This window comes from Rattus rattus, chromosome 6, assembly GCF_011064425.1.
Source record: "Rattus rattus isolate New Zealand chromosome 6, Rrattus_CSIRO_v1, whole genome shotgun sequence".
NCBI classification, from domain to species: domain Eukaryota; kingdom Metazoa; phylum Chordata; class Mammalia; order Rodentia; family Muridae; genus Rattus; species Rattus rattus.
In genome coordinates this window covers 412,625-433,558 of record NC_046159.1, presented here as the reverse complement: position 1 = coordinate 433,558, position 20,934 = coordinate 412,625, and the positions used below count along the sequence as shown (strand labels likewise).

General features: G+C 43.4%; 1 protein-coding gene across 1 annotated transcript in view; it reads left to right on the top strand.

The window, feature by feature from the left end:
- The window catches only part of Abcc9 (ATP binding cassette subfamily C member 9), a 114,769-nt gene that overhangs the window by 22,095 nt on the left and 71,740 nt on the right, over positions 1 to 20,934 (top strand). The window contains exons 9-14 of the mRNA XM_032905368.1: positions 4,613 to 4,765; positions 5,457 to 5,612; positions 7,283 to 7,417; positions 11,071 to 11,233; positions 13,874 to 13,914; positions 14,804 to 14,946. Of these exons, the coding sequence (XP_032761259.1) occupies positions 4,613 to 4,765; positions 5,457 to 5,612; positions 7,283 to 7,417; positions 11,071 to 11,233; positions 13,874 to 13,914; positions 14,804 to 14,946 (791 nt within the window). The remainder of the gene's footprint in view (positions 1 to 4,612; positions 4,766 to 5,456; positions 5,613 to 7,282; positions 7,418 to 11,070; positions 11,234 to 13,873; positions 13,915 to 14,803; positions 14,947 to 20,934) is intronic.

Below are 20,934 nucleotides of genomic sequence, written 5' to 3'. Positions count from 1 at the left end.
TCATATGGTCGTGTTGTGGGTAGTCAGAGCTTTTTGTTCTAATATCCACTTATCAGAGAGTACATACCATGTGTGTTCTTTTGTGACTGGGTTGCAACACACAGGATGATAGTTTTTCTGTGATTTGGTTACCTCACTCAGGATGATATTTTCCAGTTCCATCCATTTGCCTATGAATTTCATAAAGTCATTGTTTTTGATAGCTGAGTAATATTCCATTGTGTAGATGTACCACATTTTCTGTATCCATTCCTCTGTTGAGGTACATCTGGATTTTTTTTCCAGCTTCTGGCTATTAAAAATAAGGCTGCTAGGAACATACTGGAGCATGTGTCCTTGTTGTATGTTGGAGCATCTTTTGGGTATATGCCCAGGAGTGGTACAGCTGGGTCCTCAGGTAGTACTATGTCCAATTTTCTGAGGAAACGCCAGACGAATTTCCACAGTGGTTGTACCAGTTTGCAATCCCACCAACAATGGAGGAGTGTTCCTCTTTCTCCACATCCTCTCCAGCATCTGTTGTCACCTAAGTTTTTAATCTTAGCCATTCTGACTGGTGTGAGGAGGAATCTCAGGGTCATTTTGATTTGCATTTCCCTGATGAATAAGGATGTTGAACATTTCTTTAGGTGCTTTGTGGCCATTCAATATTTCTCAGTTGAGGATTCTTTGTTTAGCTCTGTACCCCATTTTTAATAGGGTTATTTGATTCTCTCTAGTCTAACTTCTTGAGTTCTTTGTATCTATTGGATGTAGATGTTGCATGTAGGATTGGTAAGGATCTTTTCCCAATCTGTAGGTTGCTGTTTTGTCCTGATGACCATGTCATTTGGCTTACAGAAGTTTTTCAGTTTTATGAGATCCCATTTGTCTAGAGTTGATCTTAGAGCCTGGGCCATTGTGTTCTGTTCAGAAAAATTTCCCCCTGCCCATGTGCTTGAGGCTCTTTCCCATATTTCTCTTTTAATAGATTCAGTGTATCTGGTTATATGTGGAAGCTTTGATCCACCTGGACTTGAGCTTTGTATAGGGGATGAGAATGGATCGATTTGCATTCTTCTACAGGCTGACCGCCACTTAAGCCAGCACCATTTGTTGAATATGCTGAATTTGGTTTTAGCTTCTTTGTCAAAGATTAAGTGACCATAGGTATGTGGGTTCATTTCTGTGTCTTCAATTCTATTCCATTGATCTACCTCTCTATTTATGTATCAGTACCATGCTGTTTTATATCACTGTTGCTCTGTAGTAGAGCTTGAGGTCAGGGATGGTGATTCCCCCAGAAGTTCTCTTATTGTTGAGAATAGTTTTTGCTATCCTGGGTTTTTTGTTATTTCAGATGAATTTTAGAACTGCTCTTTCTATCTGTGTGAAGAATTGAGTTGGAATTTTGATGGGGATTGCATTAATCTGTAGATTGCTTTTTTTTTAAGATGGCCATTTTTACTATGTTAATCCTGAAAATCCATGAGCACGGGAGATCTTTCCATCTTTGAGGTCTTCTTCAATGTCTTTCTTCAGAGACTTGAAGTTCTTGTTATACAGAGCTTTCACTTGCTTGGTTAGAGTCAGACCAAAATATTTTATATTATTTGTGACTATTGTGAAGGGTGTCATTTTGCTAATTTCTTTCTCTTTTTCTTTATCTTTTGAATAGAGGAAGGCTACTAATTTGTTTGAGTTAATTTTATATCCAGCCACTTTGCTGAAGTTGTTTATCAGCTGAAGGAGTTCTGTAGTGGAATTTTTGGGGTCATTTAAGTATACTATCATATCAACTGCAAAGAGTGATATTTTGATTTCTTTTGTTCTAATTTGTATCCCCTTGACCTCCTTTTGTTGTAAAATTGCTCTAGATAGAACTTTGATTACTATATTTAATAGATAGGGAGAGAGTAGACAGCTATGTCTAGTCCCTGATTTTAGTTGGATTGCTTCAAGTTTTTCTACATTTTTTTTTGATGTTGGCTACTGGTTTGCTGTATATTGCCTTTACTATGTTTAGGTATGGGCCCTGAATTCCCAATCTTTCTAAGACTTTCGATATGAAGGGGTGTTGAATTTTGTCAAATGCTTTCTCAGCCCCTAATGAGATGATCATTAGTTTTTTTTTCCTTAAGTTTAATATATAATGGATTACATTGATGGATTTCCGTATATTGAACCATCCCTGCATCCTGAGATGAAGCCTACCTGATCATGGTGAATGCTCATTTTGATGTGATCCTGGGTTTAGTTTGCAAGAATTTTATTGGATATTTTTGCATCAATATTCATAAGGGAAATTGGTCTGAAGTTCTCTGTCTTTGTTGAGTCTTTGTGTTGTTTTGGTATCAGTGTAACTGTGGCTTCACAGAATGAATTAGGTAGTGTGCCTTCTGTTTCTGTTTTGTGGAATAGTTTGAAGAGTATTGGTATTATGTCTTCCATGAAAATCTGATAGAATTCTGCACTAAAACTATCTGGTCCTGGAATTTTAGTGATTATGAGATTTTTAATGACTGCCTCCATTTCATTAGGGGTTATGGGATTGTCTAGATGGTTTATCTTTTCCTGATTTAACTTTGGTACCTTATATCTGTCTAGAAAATTATCTATTTCATTCAGATTTTCTAATTTTGTTGAGTATATCCTTTTGTATTAGGATCTAATTATGTTTTTTTAATTTCCTTAGTTGTTGTTGTTATGACTCCCCTTTTATTTCTGATTTTGTTAATTTGGACACTGTCTCTGTGCCCCCTGATTATTCAGGCTAAAGGTTTATCTTTTTGATTTTCTCAAAGAACCTCAAAAACCTCCTGGTTTTGCTGATTCTTTGTGTATAGTTCTTTTTGTTTCTACTTGGTTGATTTCAGTCCTGAGTTTGAATTCCTGCCATCTACTCCTCTTGAGTGTATATGTTTCTTTTTGTTCTAGAGATTTCAACTAGGTGGCTCTCTCCCATTTCTTTATGGATGCACTCAGAGCTATGAGTTTTTCTCTTAGCACTTTCATTGTCTCCCATAAGTCTGAATATGTTGTGCCTTCATTTTCCTTAAATTCTAAAAAGTCTTTCATTTATTTTTTCCTGACCAGGGTGCAGATCCAAATAATTTTCTTTTAGGAAAAAAATCACACACACACACACACACACACACACACACACACACACACACACACACACACACACACACACTCAATGACTGTATCTGTCCAAAAAATTATTCCTAAGATTTGAAGCTTATAAATATTTAATAAGCACCATTTGTGTTGAGGAACTTTGTGCAAAAATTAATTATTGGCAGTTCTACACCTGAAATGCAGGGCCAGGATAATGAAGATGGGATAAGACTTGAGATTCAAATGCATACTCAAGACAGATGAAGAAGAAAACAGAAGTATATTTTTACTAGATTTTTAAAAACACATCCTATTGAAAAGCATTCACACAGCTACAATAAGCTAGCTATTCAAACAAACATTTGCTAGTCCCAAATTATCCATCTCGGTGAGCTTCCTTGCAGTTAGAATGGCCATTCTGAAGCCACAAACATTGCTTAGGGTCTTACACATTTTTGTCAATTACATTTTTTATTCACTTAACTATCAGAAAAGAAGGAGGAGGAAGGGGAGGGGGAACAAAGGAAGAGAAAGAGAAGGAGGAGGAGGAGGAGGAGGAGGAGGAGGAGGAGGAAGGGGAGAAAAAAGAGGAATGGGAGGAGGGGTTAGGAGGAATTTGAGAAGGAAGAGGATGGCGGAGTAGGGGGTAAAGAGGAGGGGGAGGAAGAAAAGGAAGAGAAGGAGTAGGGGTTAAGGAGAAGGGGAAGGAGGAAAAGAAAGAGGGGGAAGAGTGGAATAAGGAGGAGGGGGAGGAGGAAAAGGAAGAAGGGGAGGAGTAAGAGGTAAGGAGGAGGGGGAGGAAGAGGAGGAGGAGGGAGTAAGGAGAAGGGGAAGGAGGAAAAGGAAGAAGGGAGGAGGGGGTAAGAAGAAGGAAGAGGAGGAGGAGAAGGAGGAGGAGGAAAAGGAAGAAGAGAGGAGGTGGTAAGGAGGAAGAGAAAGAGGAGGTGACCACTACCCCAGATTCAGAACTACAAGCCTATTTGTTCTATACACTCCTTCACAGCACTAAATTACAATCATGAAAAAGAGGAATGTCTCTAATATTGCTACACACTTCATTGACCGTTACCACACGCTTCTGCTGTGTACAAAGCTGACCCAGTGCTTTATATCCCTATGGATTCAGTCAGCTTCCTACTAAGACAGTTTTTCACAAGTCATATTTTCTCCCCGGAGGTGACACGTGGGTGAGATAAATAAAATGTTTTAAAATTTGTTTCATGCATATTAATCAAGATACATAGAACCTGGGTGAAGTTATCCCAGTCAGTAAACCCAGGGTGATTGCCATCCCAGCACAGGGGAAGTGAAGACAGGAAGGCCCCTGGGGCTCACCCACCATCTATGTGAGCTGAAACCGTGAGCTCCAGTTCAATGAGAGCCCCCATATCAAGGGAGATTGGTGCCTGCATTGTAAGAACACTGAGTTTTAAGTTGAGAATCATGCATACTTTAACAAACGCAGATGGAAAGACCTGCTTGAATTTGTTTCCTTTCTCCCTTTCACGAAAAGTTTTCAGAGACACTCTCGTCGAAGGAGTTTCTGGAAAATGCCCATGTGTTGGCTGTCCTGCTCTTCCTGGCCCTCATCCTGCAAAGGACATTTTTGCAGGCTTCCTACTATGTGACCATAGAGACCGGCATCAACCTGCGTGGGGCTCTGCTGGTATGTGGAACACGGCAACCTTTGTGTCTTATAAATGATACCATTTATTCATCACGGGTATTGATGAGAAGACTAGCCAGCCAGGGGATCCCCCCACTCCACACTATGTTCACTTTAATGTTATAGCCATGAGTTTCCAGGATCTACTTCAAAACTTAGCACTTACAAGAGGGACTGTTGTGAAGTTTTCATACATACATTATTTTATACATTGCTTTCTCCCTCTCCCCCTCCTCCTCCTCCCTCCCCTGCAAATTTTCCTCTCTCCTTCTGTTTTGGGGTTGCATAAATTCAATCACCTTTCTGTCACCCCAACTTTGGACCTCCCCTTCCTTCTCATATCCCCCCTTTGGCTCTCAGATCAGTAGCTTCTACTTGACGAGAGAAACACAGATTAATGTGTAGGGGGACTTTCAAAATCATGCACTAAGAAAGATATTCTAAGAATCTTGCATCTACCATCCCCATGAATGTCTGTTTCTGAGCATAGTGCTTAACGTAGGGTGTATGTTATAATTCTAGAAAACAGAAGCTCACATTTAAGATTACGATTAGTTTAAGAAGGTAGAGAAGCCTGTATATTTAAAAAAAAACTAACAATTACCTTTTCAATTATTAGTTAGGCATTATTAATTGATTAGTATTGCGAGTTTGCAGCCTGGCCTTCATCCTTCCCCACTTCTCCTTACAGGCTATGATCTACAACAAAATCCTTCGACTGTCTACTTCTAACCTATCCATGGGTGAGATGACCCTGGGACAGATCAACAACTTGGTTGCCATAGAAACCAATCAGCTCATGTGGTTCTTGTTCCTGTGTCCCAATTTGTGGGCCATGCCCGTTCAGGTAGATCAATGGACATAAGATGCTCGTTAGCAGGGGGGTAAAACGAGCAGAGCAGAGGACACTTGGTTCACAGATGCTATACCACTGAAATACTCTAGTGCCCTTAGGCCCTGTTTTTGTGGACAAGGAATATGAGACTAAGAGATGTTAGAAGGTTAAAACGTAGGAGGTGGCATTATATTGCTTGAGTTCCAATGCCTGTGGTGCCCCTTGTGTGCACTGCAGCTGAGCTCCTCTACATGATAATTCTTTAACTGCACTCTGAAAGCACCCATCTTTTCTTGACCCAGTTGTGGAGGTCCTCAAGTTTTAATAAATCACCAGGTCCAAAGCATTTGGAAATGGGATCTTGCACTTCACAGCACTTGGGAATCCACCAGTTGTTAGTGTCGCTGTCCAAATCCACCCCCAGGTTCGAACCCTTTCATTCTGAAGAATCCCACAGCATTTCTGATCTATAGTGGTCACTTCAGTCCAGCCCATGGCCTCACCTGACAGTGGAATGCAGAACACCGAGCTTTGTAAGATGGTTAGACTGTGACAGGCTTCAGTGATATTTAGTTATATATTATATAGACTAGCAGTTTAAATGTGTTTTTTTTTAAAGACATGGTTTTTCATCCCACTGGATAACAAAGGCCAAAGAAGCCCTTACAGTTATTTTTCTGAGTTGCCGTGCTGGGTATTTTTCATGACCTCAAAAATTTTCATCTTTATGCTGAAATTAACTTTATACACTACGCTTATTAAAGTGTATAGATAGTAAAAATGCAAGTTCTTATAAGTATTGCTTATAGCTGTTTTTTAAACTGGAAATTCAAACTCATGAAGTACAAGTGTTTGAACACAATAGATAGCAAGCCTGAGCCAGCCTTGGCTAGTTCAGCCAGCCTTAGCTAGTTCAGCCAGCCTTGGCTATGTAGCAAGTTGGAAGCCAGTCTCAGAAACAAAAGTAACAACTTGATAAAAAGAGAAGACTCCATGTGATAAGTACCCCAGGAGACTTTCTATGTGCTGGTTTTGTTTGTTTGGTTGGTTTGCTTTGTTTAAGTTTGCTCATTTGGGTTTAAAGTTCGACCATGCAGTCTTAGCTGGTCTTGAACTCACAGCAATCCTCCTGCCTTAGCCTCCCAAGTGCTGGGATCACAAGTTTTTGTCACCACACCCAGATTTCTCCACAGGTTTGGTTGCTCATAGCTTTGTTGTCTTAAGTGTCTTTGGGGGTCACCAGGAAGGGAGCCTTTGGCCCCTAGAAGCGCTACTATGCTTGTGTTGGAATGCTGCCAATATGTAAATTCCCAAAACTTGGAAAAGCTGGCACAACTCCAGGAGAACCTAAAACATCAAGGTCATAGTGGGTGACGGCCTTTTCAGCTTCTTGATGTTAATTTGTTTTTCAAGTGTAGAGCTTTTAAGGCCAGAAACACCAGGAGGCCTCTTGGCAGCTTGCAGCAATAGGGTGGTCTGACACCAGCTGTACACACTAACATACTGAAAATACCTTCTTTCTCCATCCAAAAGGAATCTTAGCAAAACCCAACTGTCACAGTTGAGTTGACCCCCAAGTAAACTTCGAATGATAATTAGGACGGTCCATTCTCGCCGGCAGCATTTGTCCCACCGCCGGCTCCCAGCCCCGCTCACTCTCCTGTTCCCGTGCTCCCTCCTAGATCATAATGGGGGTGATCCTGCTCTATAATCTGCTTGGGTCAAGCGCGCTGGTTGGCGCGGCGGTCATCGTGCTCCTCGCACCGATTCAGTACTTCATCGCCACGAAACTGGCGGAGGCTCAGAAGAGCACTCTGGTGAGTCGCGTCCTTGGGGAATTTATTAGGAAATAATAATTATTATTGAATTATAATATAAGAGGTCAATTCATCTCAATCTGGATAATTTCAAAAATCATTGTATTCCATGTATCCCCTCCAAAACCTGGAACCTTTCAGCCTAGCTGGCCTGAAATTGGCTGTGTAGACCAGGTTGGCCTGAATTGATGGGGCTCTGCCTGCCTCTGCCTCCTGAATGCTGCGATTAAAGTGCTACCCTTCCTGGCTTCATTTGGATTCTCGGTCAGTGAATGTGTGCTTTTATTACTGCAAAAGTGTTTTAAAGTTGGTGTCCGTTCATCCCACATAGTAGATTTCATTCAAGTATTCAGTGGGTGTTGACTATATTCCGTCTATATCATCCGTGCTGCCTTCTTCATTTCCCATCAGCCCCTTTGTCTGTCTGAGCAGCCTCACACCCAATTTCATGTCATCTCTGTAAAATCTACAGCTCACACATAACAGAAAACACGACATTTGCCACTTTGAGTCTGATCTAATTTACTTAATATGATAACCTCCAGTTGCACCCATTGTCCTGCCAGGAACATAATTTTGTTCTTCATGTCTGTGGTGTCTCCACACATTTTCCTCATCCGTTCCCCTGCCAATGGAAAGCTCACCTACTGTGACTAACATTGTATTGACATTAATGTGCCACTGCCTCTGTGGTGTGTTCAGTTGGAGTCATTTGGGTGAGTATTCAGGGGTGGTATAGCTGGGTCGTGCGATAGATGCAGCTTGAGTCCTGTGGAAGAGCTTCCACAGTGGTTTCTGTAGTGGCCACGTGAGGACAGCTTAGGAAGGTAGAGTGGGGACTTCAGACTTGACTGGTTTCGTCTCACACTGTGGGAATCACCGGTGCTAAGCCCTTGGGACTTTTGTTGTGTTTTGAGACAAGGTCTCACTATGTAGCTCTGGCTGTCCTGGAATTCACTAATGTAGACCCGGCTGCCCTTGAACTCACAGAGAGCTGCTTGTTTCTGCCTCTCCAATGCTGAGAGTAGAGGTGTTAACCACCACATCTGACTGGATCGAGAGAGAGAGAGAGAGAGAGAGAGAGAGAGAGAGAGAGAGAGAGAGAGAGAGAGAGAGAAGCAAGCTGTCAAAAGTGACTCTTAAGCCTTGGATGTCAGTTATGACCAGGAAAAAATGAATCATGAATCGAGCAGGAGTCTCAGATTGGGTGCCATGCATCTGAAGTTCAATTCCTGCCAATGGTATGTGCGGTTGCTTGAAACCCATTGGGACCAGCAAACCCTATGGAGTGTAATCATGGTCATGAATACACAGCCCTTACTGACCCTTTCTGCTTCAACTTCATTACCACGAAATCGTTTTCTTTGAGCAAACACTGGCTTTCTGCAAACAACCATTTGGAAATAGTAACATTGTTAACTGTTGTGGTATAATTAAAAATGCACATGACCAGTTCCCACAAGTTCCCACTCTGCATGGATCTGTGCGCTCTTGTCAGCAGCTTTTACACACTGTCCCCTTGGCAGGTTGTTCCCATGCCTGATACACACATCGTGTTCCGCAGGCCGTGTTAGCCTGGCCCCACACCATGCTAGCCCCAAGCATTCTGTAGCCTAGCATGGCTTCCTGTCATGGACTCTGCTCACACTCCCAACAACACAGTTGAGTTATGACTCAACAAACTGGAAACCAACAACCAGACTTATGTGTTAAACGCTCAATGTGCAATACACCCACACAAATAACTTACAACCAATGGTAGGGATATAAACTGGCCCACCTAGATAAGATATAGTTTGCTCATCTAGACACACAGAGTCCTGTACACGTCCATCCCTTAAGAATAGTCATAGCAACCTGTAACTATGTAGAGATGCACAGCGAGGATCGTTTATGTCCGCCTTCATGTTGCTTCTCTCTTTCTGCTCTTCCCTCTTCTAAAACCTCTGTTCCTGCTTCCCTTTCTCTCGTCCAATGGCAGGTCCCGTTTTATCTTGTGCTGCTTTCACCTGCATAAGAACATCAACCTACAGTTGACAGTGTGTTTAGAAACAAAGCTAGATCGAGTGTGAGCGAGGCTGTGTGTAAATCGGACGCCACAGGTGGGGCTGCTCCCACCCATGGCATTGCCCCTCCAGTTGGCATTTCTACTGTGACAAGGGAGTTGTATGTTATACATGTGGGGGACTCTTCCCCACCCCCTTGTTTGTCTGCTGCTGGGACAAGGTGACTCTCTGTGTCTGCGTCTGTCCTCACAGTGCTCTGTGCCACCTCCCCTTTTCACTGTAGCATTCAAACACAGAAAGACATGGGATGGCAGCACAGATGGATGCTGGGTGCCCCTCAAACATTTGTCCTTTATTTGCTGCTCATGGGCCATCATTTGATAGGCATATAAGGCCACGCAGAGACATAAATTAATGAAACGCAGCCGAATGGCCACCTTGCTTTCTTCCGTCTGCCTTTCACTCTGGTGTCCACTTTGATGGTAGTGGGGCCTCCTGTACCATGTAGGCTGTTCTGGGATACTACTGAGTTGGAGGAGGCCGCCAAACTAATGGTCAAACTGGGAACCTTAAATCCTCTGAAGTCACTCTGATTTTTAGCCGTAGACAAGAACATACAAGAAGGAACAGGAAGATGGTGAAAGCGGGCTGGGTCTCAGGTACAAGACTCTGAGGGAAAATGTGAATTCATCCCACACTGGTCCCTCACAGCTCCACAGAGGAAGCAAAGCACACGCCTTTAGTTCACACTTGTCCTTCTGCTAAAGAAATAGAAGCGCATGTGTTTCTAGAAAGATCCCCTTCTTCACTTCTTCATTTTAAAGCCAAGGACTATTCTGCTTTGGTAGCACACATGCTAACACTGGCAGAATTCAGATACTATGTGTCTAGTGCCTGGGTGTGGATGACGCAAACAGAGGAAGCATTTTATATTTTGTGTGCATGTATGTGTGTGCATGTGTGTTCATTTTTGTGTGTGTCCATGTGCATGTGTGAGTGGCATAGGTATATATGTGAATGTGCGTCTGTGTGCAGGTTTGTGCTTGTGCAGGTGTATGTGTAATATATCTATACATGTGTGTCCATTTGTGTGAGTGTGAATGCCTGTATGTGTGTGGTGTATCTGTGTGTGTGTTATTGTGTGTGTGCATCTGTATGCATGTGTATATTTGTATTTGTGTGTGTGTGTGTGTGTGTGTGTATGTGTGTGTGTGTGTGACAATACTAAAAGGGAATTATATTGGGTGAGGAAGGCATCCTAAAGGGGAAAGGATAGAGAGGGCAATGGAACACACATAGTAAGAAAGCAGAATGTGGGATCGATTGGGAGAGGAACAAGATCCAGCAGGAGGGGAGAGAGGACACGAGGACAGTAAGTAGGGGAACAAACAGGGACACAGTTTAATGACACATATGTATGATGAGGCCGTGATGAAACCATTCCTTTGGATGCTGGCCTAAAATATCAGGAACGAATGAAGTCGAGACTGCATCACACTGAGCTGAGCTACCCCTGGGATTTTCTCACGTGATTCCTGGTCCTGCCAATCAGAGCCAAAGCCTCCTGGAGGCGTGAGCATCTCTGGGTCCCGCCTCTTTATTGCCATTGGCTGAATCGGCATTGCGGTCTCCCCTTCTGCCTTCCAGGATTATTCCACCGAGAGGCTGAAGAAGACAAACGAGATACTGAAGGGCATCAAGCTCCTTAAGCTGTATGCCTGGGAGCACATTTTCTGCAAGAGCGTGGAGGAGACTAGAATGAAGGAACTCTCCAGCCTCAAAACCTTCGCGCTCTACACGTCGCTTTCCAGTGAGTCTTCGCTGTCACGCCCAGTGACCAGTGCACACAGGATTAAGTTTGGCTTATAACCAATGACCTGCTCTCTCTAGTCCTCAGCGGAAGCCCGTTCTTGTGTATACAGTTTTACCCAGTGTCCACAGGCCACACGATTCTCTTCACACTAAAGATAAAGAGCAGCACAGCACAGGGCTAGCGTCTGGGAGGCCTGAATCTGACTCGGCACTGTTTTTGACTGTGATCCTTTATATACTGAGATCCTTGCTACTTTTAAAAGCTTTATTTTACTTATTTCGATGATGTGTGAGGACACCCACACTCCACGTGTGTGGAAGTCAGAGGACAACTTTGTGGAGCAGGTTCTCGACACTCACTCTTACGCCCACCTTTTGTGGGTGCCAGGGCTCGAACTCAGGTTGCCAGCCCTGTGCAGCGAGCGCTTTTACCTGCTGAACTGTCTCCCCTGGTGGCGTGAGCTCCAGGTGGAATGCTCCTCAGTTATGGAGAGGAACTCAGGCGCTTCCCAGGAAAAAGGCAACGATTTCTTCTTTCTTTTTAAATTTTATTTTTCTTGGATATTTTGTGCATTTACATTTCAAATGTTATCCTCTTTTCTCCTCTCCCATAGCTCCTCCCCCTGATCCTATTCCCTCCCACCCACTCTCACCTCAACGCCCTGGCATCCCCCTACATTGAGGAAATGAGCCTTCACAGGACCAAGTGCTTCTCCTCCCCTTGGTGCCCAACAAGGCCATCCTCTGCTATTTATGTGACTGGAGCCATGGGTCTCTCCATGTGTACTCACTGGTTGGTGGTTTAGCCCTGGGAGCTCTAGTGGGGTCTGGCTGGTTGATATTGTTGTTCTTCCTATGGGGTTGCAAACCCCTTCAGCTCCTTCAGTCCTTTCTCTAACTCCTCCACTGGGGTCTCCTTGTACAGTCTAATGGTCAGGAGCAACCATCTTCATTTGTATTAGTAGGGCAACTTTTTCTTTAAATTGATTTGACCACCATGCGAATGACTATTTTATCTCTAAATTCTTTAAAAGCACCCACTCTTGGTTTTTTAATCTATTTTGGAGGGCACTTCTGGTAGACTTTCCTGAAGATTAAGTTAAGGAGGAAAAAAAAATCTTCAAGTGAATGAAGTCAAACTTCCTTGACATACAACCTGCTTTCCTAGTGTGGTGTCAAGAATTTCCATGTGCTATGAAAGTCTCCAAGCACAGACTCAGTGTTTTCTAGAATTATGGGCCTGTATTAGCGTACTTAGTCAAATGCCACCCATTCATATTTAATTTTATTTGTCGGTCATTTTGTTCCCAAAAATCTTTAAAGTTGTGGGCATTTGAAGGTTTGTGTGTTATTTTCTCTTGAATTACAAATGACCCCTAGGTCTTTGTGGCAGTGTGCACCTCTGTTCTGAAACGTAACTGCAGTCAGCATCGAGGGCAAGGCGTGCTCTATTTTAGGTGCCATGAAAATGTCTCCACGTTCAGGGTCTTGTGTTGACATAACAGTGGTGCGAGTCTTGATAAAACCCTGTTCTTCCAAAAGGGATCCTTAGAAACATTCACCTGGTTTTACTACAATCCAAATGCTGTAATCATTGGCGGTATACAATTATAGCCCTGCCCTGGGGAGCCTAAGGTAGAGGGATTGCCTTGAGATTCAAGCCAAACTGTGCCACACAGTAAATTCCAGTCCAGCCTCAGCTACAAAGCAAAAGACGGCTCTGCAGTAAAGAGGACTTTCTGCTCTGGTAGAGGACCTGGGTTCAGTTCCCAGCACCCACGTCAGGTGGCTCACAAGTGCAGCTTCAGAAATCTGGCGCCCTCTTTTGGCCTCCTCAGGCAACTGCAAAAATATAATGCACATATATACACTTAGTCACAGACACACACACACACACACACACACACACACACTAAAAATGTCTCAATCAGTTTTTAAAGCAAAACAACAAGAAAAACAAACAAACAAGAGACAAAAAACCCTCTAGGACTTTAGCCAAAAATTCTGAGTTGCCTTTGCATTGTGGTTCGAAGGCTGGGGGAAGATAGGGAATTATTTATTAATTGAAAGGTCGAAAAGTGAAAACGAATAACCCCTGTTGGATCCTGAACATGAAGTAATGTCAAATTCTCAATTTTTCATCTTCACAATAACCAAATTTTCATAACTTAAATTAGTTCAGTAGAGCAAAGAAAATATAACCTGGAAATGCTCTCAAAAATGAACCTTTTTTTTTTTTTTACATATTCTAATAGTTGGCACCACCAAAGGATTATTTTATCTGAATTCTGTTGCTTGGAACATTTAATGAGATAAAAATTCATAATTCCTTATTGAAAAAATTACCTTCTGCCTAAAATGTGTATGTGGGAACTACAGATGAGGAGAAAGCTCCCAGGGAGTATTGGCAAGTCCAGGCAGAGCACTGGGATTGCTCTCTGCCATTCTGGTTTTCACGGAAGAAGTAAAAGTAATAGTGGGTGACTAAAAGCAGGCAGGATGGTTTCGCTGTCAGTGACAGGGAGGGAGTGGTTTTTCGGTCAGTGACGGAAGAATGGGGGAGAATGGTATTTCGGTCAGTGATGGGAGGAATGGTTTCCGAGGTCAGTGATGTAACATGTTTGATTTCTCCCCGCAGTCTTCATGAACGCAGCCATTCCCATCGCAGCTGTTCTTGCAGTAAGACTCGTTTTATTGCTTTTAGAAATAGAGGTAGCTCGGTGGTCATGGATGACTTCTGACAGAGAGTGTGTGGGCGGCTGTGGCTGTTACTTCCCACTCCTCTTCCTTCTCTGTGGTTTCCCTCCAAGGGTCCTAGTCCAGATTGCTCAGCCATAACACCAGGGACACTTTGGTTGGGATAATTCTGTGCTGTCAGAGGATACCCTTAATGTTGGTATAAATGGTGGTATCCCTGGCTTCTACCTTACTAGGTATCAGGACCTCTCCTAGCCATGACAATAAAAATTTTCTCCAAAGGTAGGCAAATGCCCCGCTGGGATTAAAACTAACAGTGGTTGTTAAGTATCCACCTTGATCATAGTGACCTGGTCCTCATACAAAAGAGCTCACATTAGAAACCAGGACGTGCTAAATGATCCTGTTCCTCACTAACATGCAAACTCAATGTGGAAGTGTTAATACAGGTGTGCAGTAGGGACATTTAAATGCTAGAACATTCTCTTTGCTTGGGATAGAGAGTCCGGGCTGCTTGGAAAGTATCTGGCTGGGTGTAGGGGACTCTGTCCACTTCTCTTTCCAGTTTATTCCTCCCTACACAGAGAGTGATTTGATAGAAGTCACTTTCCTATTCTATAAATAAGACGACTTGTCTGTCTCTCTAGCTTACTTCAAGGATCATGTGCAAACCGTTATGCCTTTGCCAACGTCCAGCATTGTTTTAGCATTTAATATTTGCTATGAGTTCGGGCTGAAGTAACTCCCTCTCATGGTTTCATTGGGCACGCCAGCACAGTAGGATACGCTAGGCTCATCAAGTTGAGTGTCCGAGTGTATACCGCTTTCTCCAGAACGTTCTAATTAAACCCTTTTGTGTGTGTGCGTGCAGACATTTGTGACCCATGCCTATGCCAGTGGCAACAACCTGAAACCCGCAGAGGCCTTTGCCTCTCTGTCTCTCTTCCACATCCTCGTCACACCGCTCTTCCTGCTGTCCACGGTGGTCAGATTCGCAGTGAAAGCCATCATCAGGTATGAATCAGAGACCGTCAAAGCCATCACAGGTATGATTTGCAGTCAGTCAAAGCCGTCATTGGTGTGATTTCCAGTCAAGGCTGTCACAGGTATGCACTAAACTGTCCTGGTCCTTTTGAATATTCATGGTATGAAGAGTGTGTGTGCCTCTAATTTGCAAAATTGTACAAAAGGAGCTGTGAAAAAGATGTGCGAAGACTCCCATTGTTAGAGGCTGATGATGTCAGCATGCAGTGTTTTATTTCCTACGAAGTTCTTGCATACTTGGGTTCTTTACTTTTTCTTTTTTATTATTATATATATATTTACCATTTAAAACAATTTTCGATTTAAATACATTTTGATCATATTCCTCCTCTTCCCTAAGAACTTTCAGATCCAAAAATCCATTACAACAACCATCCCCGACCCCTGCCAAACCAGGAAAAATAAAATAAAATCACCTCTCCCCCCAAGCACCAAACTGTGGCCAATTAAAACTGTGTGTGTGTGTGTGTGTGTGTGTGTGTGTGTGGTGCGTGCACAGACACACACACACACACACACACACACACACACACACACACACACTGTGGAGTCCCTTGTATGTTGACCAACTACTCCTGGACACGAGGCCTGTCCTGGAGCGGTTGATATACCCAGAGTCGCGTTGTTGGAGAAAGCTGATCTCCCTCCCCCGGCAGGTATAAACGACAGCTCAGTTGTTCACCTTTACCCCAGTGGTTCCTGTTTTCATTTGTTCATTTGATTATTTTTTAGAAATATAACAAAGTAAAATATAGTAAGATAAAACAAAAGCTATCACATGGAACTCAGACAGGACAAACCAACAGAAGCAAAGAGCCCAAGAGGAGGCACAAAAGGAGACCTGCTCATTTGCACACTCAGGGATCCCATAAAACACTAGACTGGAAACGTAACACATACACTGGGGCCTGGTGCAGACCTGTGCAGGCCCTGTGCGTGCTGCCTCTGTCTCTTGCTGACATTGTTGATGTAGAGCCCTTGTTTGCTTGCTGTCCTCCATCCCTCTGGCTCCCGCACTCTTCCTACCTCCTCTTCTGTGGGACTCCCTGAGCTCTAAGAGTAGGGATTTGATGGAGACATTCCATATGGGGCTGTGCTCCAAGATCTCTCATTCTCTGCATATTGCCTGGCTGTGGGTTCTGTATTTGTCCCCATCTGCTGCAGGGGGCAGCTTCTTACCGGCTAGTCCATAGTCCATTCTTAAGAAACAATCACATTTATTGAATAGTTGGGTTTTTACTGGACACTTAGAGTGTCTTATTCCCCCCTAACATGATTAATACCAAGGCAATGAACAGCCGTTTGCCTTTGCCTTCTTCTCTGGTGGTTGGGTTAGGTCAGATTTCTATAAGTGACAGTGATAGGTATGGCTGTCCCTTGAAGGATCTTCATGGAGACGGCAATGATGCTTTCCATTGAAGTGACACAGGTCAAAGCTTGCACACACATTTAATATATCATGAATGTGGCCATCATGTTTCCCACTCAAGCTGAACCAACCTACGGGTGTACCAGCAGTGATAGGAGATTTCCAAACAGAATAGGACTCTTTGATTGTACTTTAATCTGCCAGAAAAAAACAAATCCTAGCTCATGTTGCTGAAAAGAGAAAGACTTGACAACTGTTAGTTCTCTCTTTTAAATATGCTCACAGCAGGGTTGACTTTGTCTTGGTTATATTTCTGCCATGGCGCAGCTACCAGGGCAGAGGTTATATGATGGTGACCATTTCCCCTTTGTGTCATAGACACAAATATGTTGATAAGCCACACCGTGCTGTCCTTGCCACCATCTGCTGCCCTAGACTGCCTTACGAACATGGCGATCTTGACGTTGTATCTTATTCTCACTTTGCGATCTTGATACAGCTTATAGAATCTCGGTGTGTGCTCCAGACAGCCTGTGCCACATTCGTATGAGTTTTGAAAGAAATATCTACATGCCTTGACACTGAAGACCTCAACACTTAAGGTTGCCCCTTAGCAGTGTGTTCTACCATCAACAGCAATGCAGGACGTTTCAAAGTAATAATTGCCAAAAGGCCCAGGCATTATCGAGAAACCTGGAGTTTGATGCTCAATACATTGATTGTAGGCAACAGTTTATATTAATTTTCGGGTGACTAAACGTCCAATAACCTCATAATGAAAAAACCAGGTTGGGTGGGGGGTTGTTGGTATGAAGGTTAGCTATCCTGGAAAGAGCCAGGTCGGGGGGTGGGAAGTCCAGGTAGGGGGGTGGGAGGGGATGGTATCCTAACAGAGCTTCAGTCCTCTTCTCTGAACCAGACTCTCAGTAACTGTTTGGAAGCTCTTGGACTTCAGAGTTCAGACCCTCTGGCCTCAGCTAACCTTCCTTTCTTCTCTCATTGCTCTGCCTCAGGGAGGGCTAGCATAGATCACTGACTGAAGCCCCGAAGTCATGCTTCCAAATTAGGCAGCACTCTGGAAGGGACGCCGCTTCAAACGATAAAGTTGATAAATGGCCAGAGTCTTCTATTTTGGTCCTTATTTTCGTTTTCTCCACTTAATGGCCATCCCTTCCAGGATTGCAGTCTTAATTAATTGTAACTTGACTTTACGCTAGAAGCTGAAGCAAAATTCAGCCTATAACTTACAATGTATCAAGCCTCTGGAAGAAAGAGCTTGCCAAACATTGAAAGCACTTGGAGAGTTGATTTGAGAAAGATTACAAAAGGCTCTTCCACAACCCCACAGTGTACTGTCCTGTTAATAAATCCTAGTGAGGTGGAAGGTGGATTATAACTCCGTGAATTTATCATAGGCTTCTCTCTTTATCCCTCTGGGGGAAAGGCATTTGCCAGTCTGATAAAGCCCAGCAAACTTTAGGGCCCCAGGCCAGCTTCCCCAAGCCACAGGCCAAACAGAATATGCTTCTAAAAGCTCATTTCTCTAAAACAACGTTCTGGATTGATTCGCAGGTCCTGCAGAGGTGGTGGGTCAGCAGAAGTGGCCAGATATTTTTTTCCCCACTGGGTACTGGTTCTGGGAACCCAAGCAAGCATTTTCCCAGTGTTGACTGGCTTCTACATTTGCTTCAGTGCCTGGGAACCCGTGACTAGTCTCAAATGCCAGTTGGCCAGCAGTGAGCTGAGCCGCCTGTTTATAATTGGAGACTGAGAAAATTTTGGTCAGCTGATTTTGAAATCTCCTCTTCGGGGCTCTTAGAAGTCATATGCCCTTTACCGGACCTCTAAAGTACATTATTCAGAAATGTACTTTAGAGTGGTTAGAATGGGCCGAAGCAAACTCACACAGGTTTGCTCTGTGTGTACAAGGTGTGGAAGTTCTTTGCTGGAGAAAATACATGCCACACAGAGTTCCCTGCTCCAGGCTAAGGCCTACACTTTCTCTTCAAACTGGTCACATCAGTAGCCAGGTGCCCTTGTGGCATTCACAGAGAGGAGCATGTGCACACAGACATTTATACGTTTATAACAAAATAGACCAAAGAGGAAAAAATTTTTTTTAATTTGTTACAACTTGTCTGGGCACAGCTGCAACCTCCCACCGTGTTTTAGGGTAAAGTGCTACAAAACAGACAGAAGAAAACTCACTTGTTACTTAAAATTTGACTCCTGTTCCAGAAAATCCAACCCTTTCTTCTGGCCTCTGCAGGTACCAGGAGTGCAACTAGCACACAGATGTGCACACACAAACACCCATACACATAAAATTAAAATAAAACATGAAATTCTTATCAAAAAGGACAAGCATGGTGACACATGCTCGTAATCCCAGGACTTGGGAGCTGGAGATAGGAGTTCAGGGTTATCCTCTGCTACATACTGAGTTTAGGCCATCTTGGGCTACCTGAGATCCTGTCCTAAAAACAAAAAGTACTTAAATAAGAGTGGTTTTTTCCCCCCACAATGCTAAAGCTTCTTCTCCACTTCCTTGGAAATAATTTATGTGTTTTCCCTTCTGGAGTGGAATATGTAGTATTCCTTGTAGGTATTTGGTATTTAATGTGTAATGCAGTAACTATGTCCAAAGATGTTATTTGCCAGAGGGGAAAAATGTTATTCAAGAAATCGCTCATTTCCAGGGGAAAGTAACAACAGCAGCAACAACAACAACAACAACAACCACTTTGTGTTTCCTCTCAGAGATGTTTCTGCTTGGCAAGTCTCCCGTATCACCATCTGTAAAATAAATACTGGTATTTATTATCAGGCATGCTCATAACTTGGCTACGTATGGCTACGTAAGCCAATTGACAAGGCTTCATAATTGATATCAAAAACCATGCGACTGTCAGTCACACAGCCGGTTATTCTGCACTAATGTAACACCCGCCCAAGGTTTTCAAGTTGTGTCTAAACATCCACGGTCCTACTGGTGGGGTTGGAGTGATGGTTCAGTGGTTAGAGTCACATGGCGGTCTTCTAGAGGACTCAAGTTAGGTTCCCAGAACCCATGTTACACAGTTCACCATCTCCAGTTAATGAAGCTACAGGGGATCTGATACTCTTCTGGTCTCCCTGGTACACATTCACACACAGGCAGCCATAACAGACGCATAATAAAAATCAGAATCAATATTTAAAAACCAAAGTAGTATTTGAGAAGTGAACAGGCGAGCATGTATAAATACAACATTCAGCACATTTATCAATTATATGAACAGATGAGGCACAAACAAAAGACTGAACTTAACAGTGGCAGAGGCAGGTAGGCAAACTGATTTGTACCGGACATGCCTACGTTCAAATTCTAGGCATAAAGTACTCATTCGATTCCATGTATGTTGTTGTCTGGTTGTATCTGAGGATCGGTTTTCTTGCTTATCAAATGAGTAGCCTAATATCGCCTGCTTCTGAGGACTGGTGCAAACCAGACAGTGCATAGAAATGGCCCAGTGCAGGCTAAATACTGCCGCTCTGCACAAATCTCAGGTTTACTCGTTTGACACCAACTTGACCACTTAACGGCCAAGAGTCTTCTGTGGGTCTACATTCTCTGATGGATACTTCAAGTAGACCAGCCACCTTAGTAAATTCAAGGAAGAGAGATGGATGGGCACGAGCAGGGAGTTCCACTGTGGACTTCAAGAGGCAAGGAAGCAAAATGAATCCCGGTACACAGAGTGGTGTGGCCTGAGATGGCCGTCAGTAATTTAAAGGAACAGGAGGCTGTCTGGTTCCTGATGGTCTAGGGGCATGGCTGTGCTTGATAACCCTAAAGGGCTAAGTTGCTCTTGACTACTGGGAGAGAGAGGAAGAGGGAAGCTGATCGGAGGAAGCAGTCTGTAGAAGGGAAGGACAAGTTCCCTAAAAGTCTGAGTCTACTTGTGAGACCAAAAGTGGTTTTGTGTGGTTGGAAAGATGATTCTGACCAAAACTATCAGGGCATGAGGACAGAAGACGATGGGGAAGATGCCAAAAGAGGTGCCATTTTATACCTCACAGAAGGTGCCTCACATCAACAGCTTTGCAGTGAATGGAGAACCTTGGTGGCAAGGCTGATATTACTTTACCTCAGACCAGGATTTGTGTATTTCCCACAGTTATTCACCTCAGTGGTTCCGGGGAGGACCTCGTGCAAGCAGGGGGTGCCTTTACTATTTATTAACCACTATTATTTCACCAACATCACTGAGGAATCAAAATGAGCCCGTTGACATAGACCCAGAACACGGAGAGCTTGGCTTTTAAAGGTGTCCACAGTCTAGTAGGCTAGATGACGAGAACAGGGAGGGTCAGAGGTTTGGTATGGGCACCGTCTCTTTACATAGTAAATGGAAGCACCAAATTGGGTGTGTCTTAGTTTCATTTCTGTTGCCATGATGAAATATTCCGACTCAAGACAATTTAGAGCAGGAAAAGGTTTCTTTCAGTTTACAATTCTATATCACAGTCCATCATTGCAAAGAGTCAAGGCAGGAACTTGAAGCATCAACCGTAGAGGAATGCTTCTTGCTGGCTCAACTGGGGGG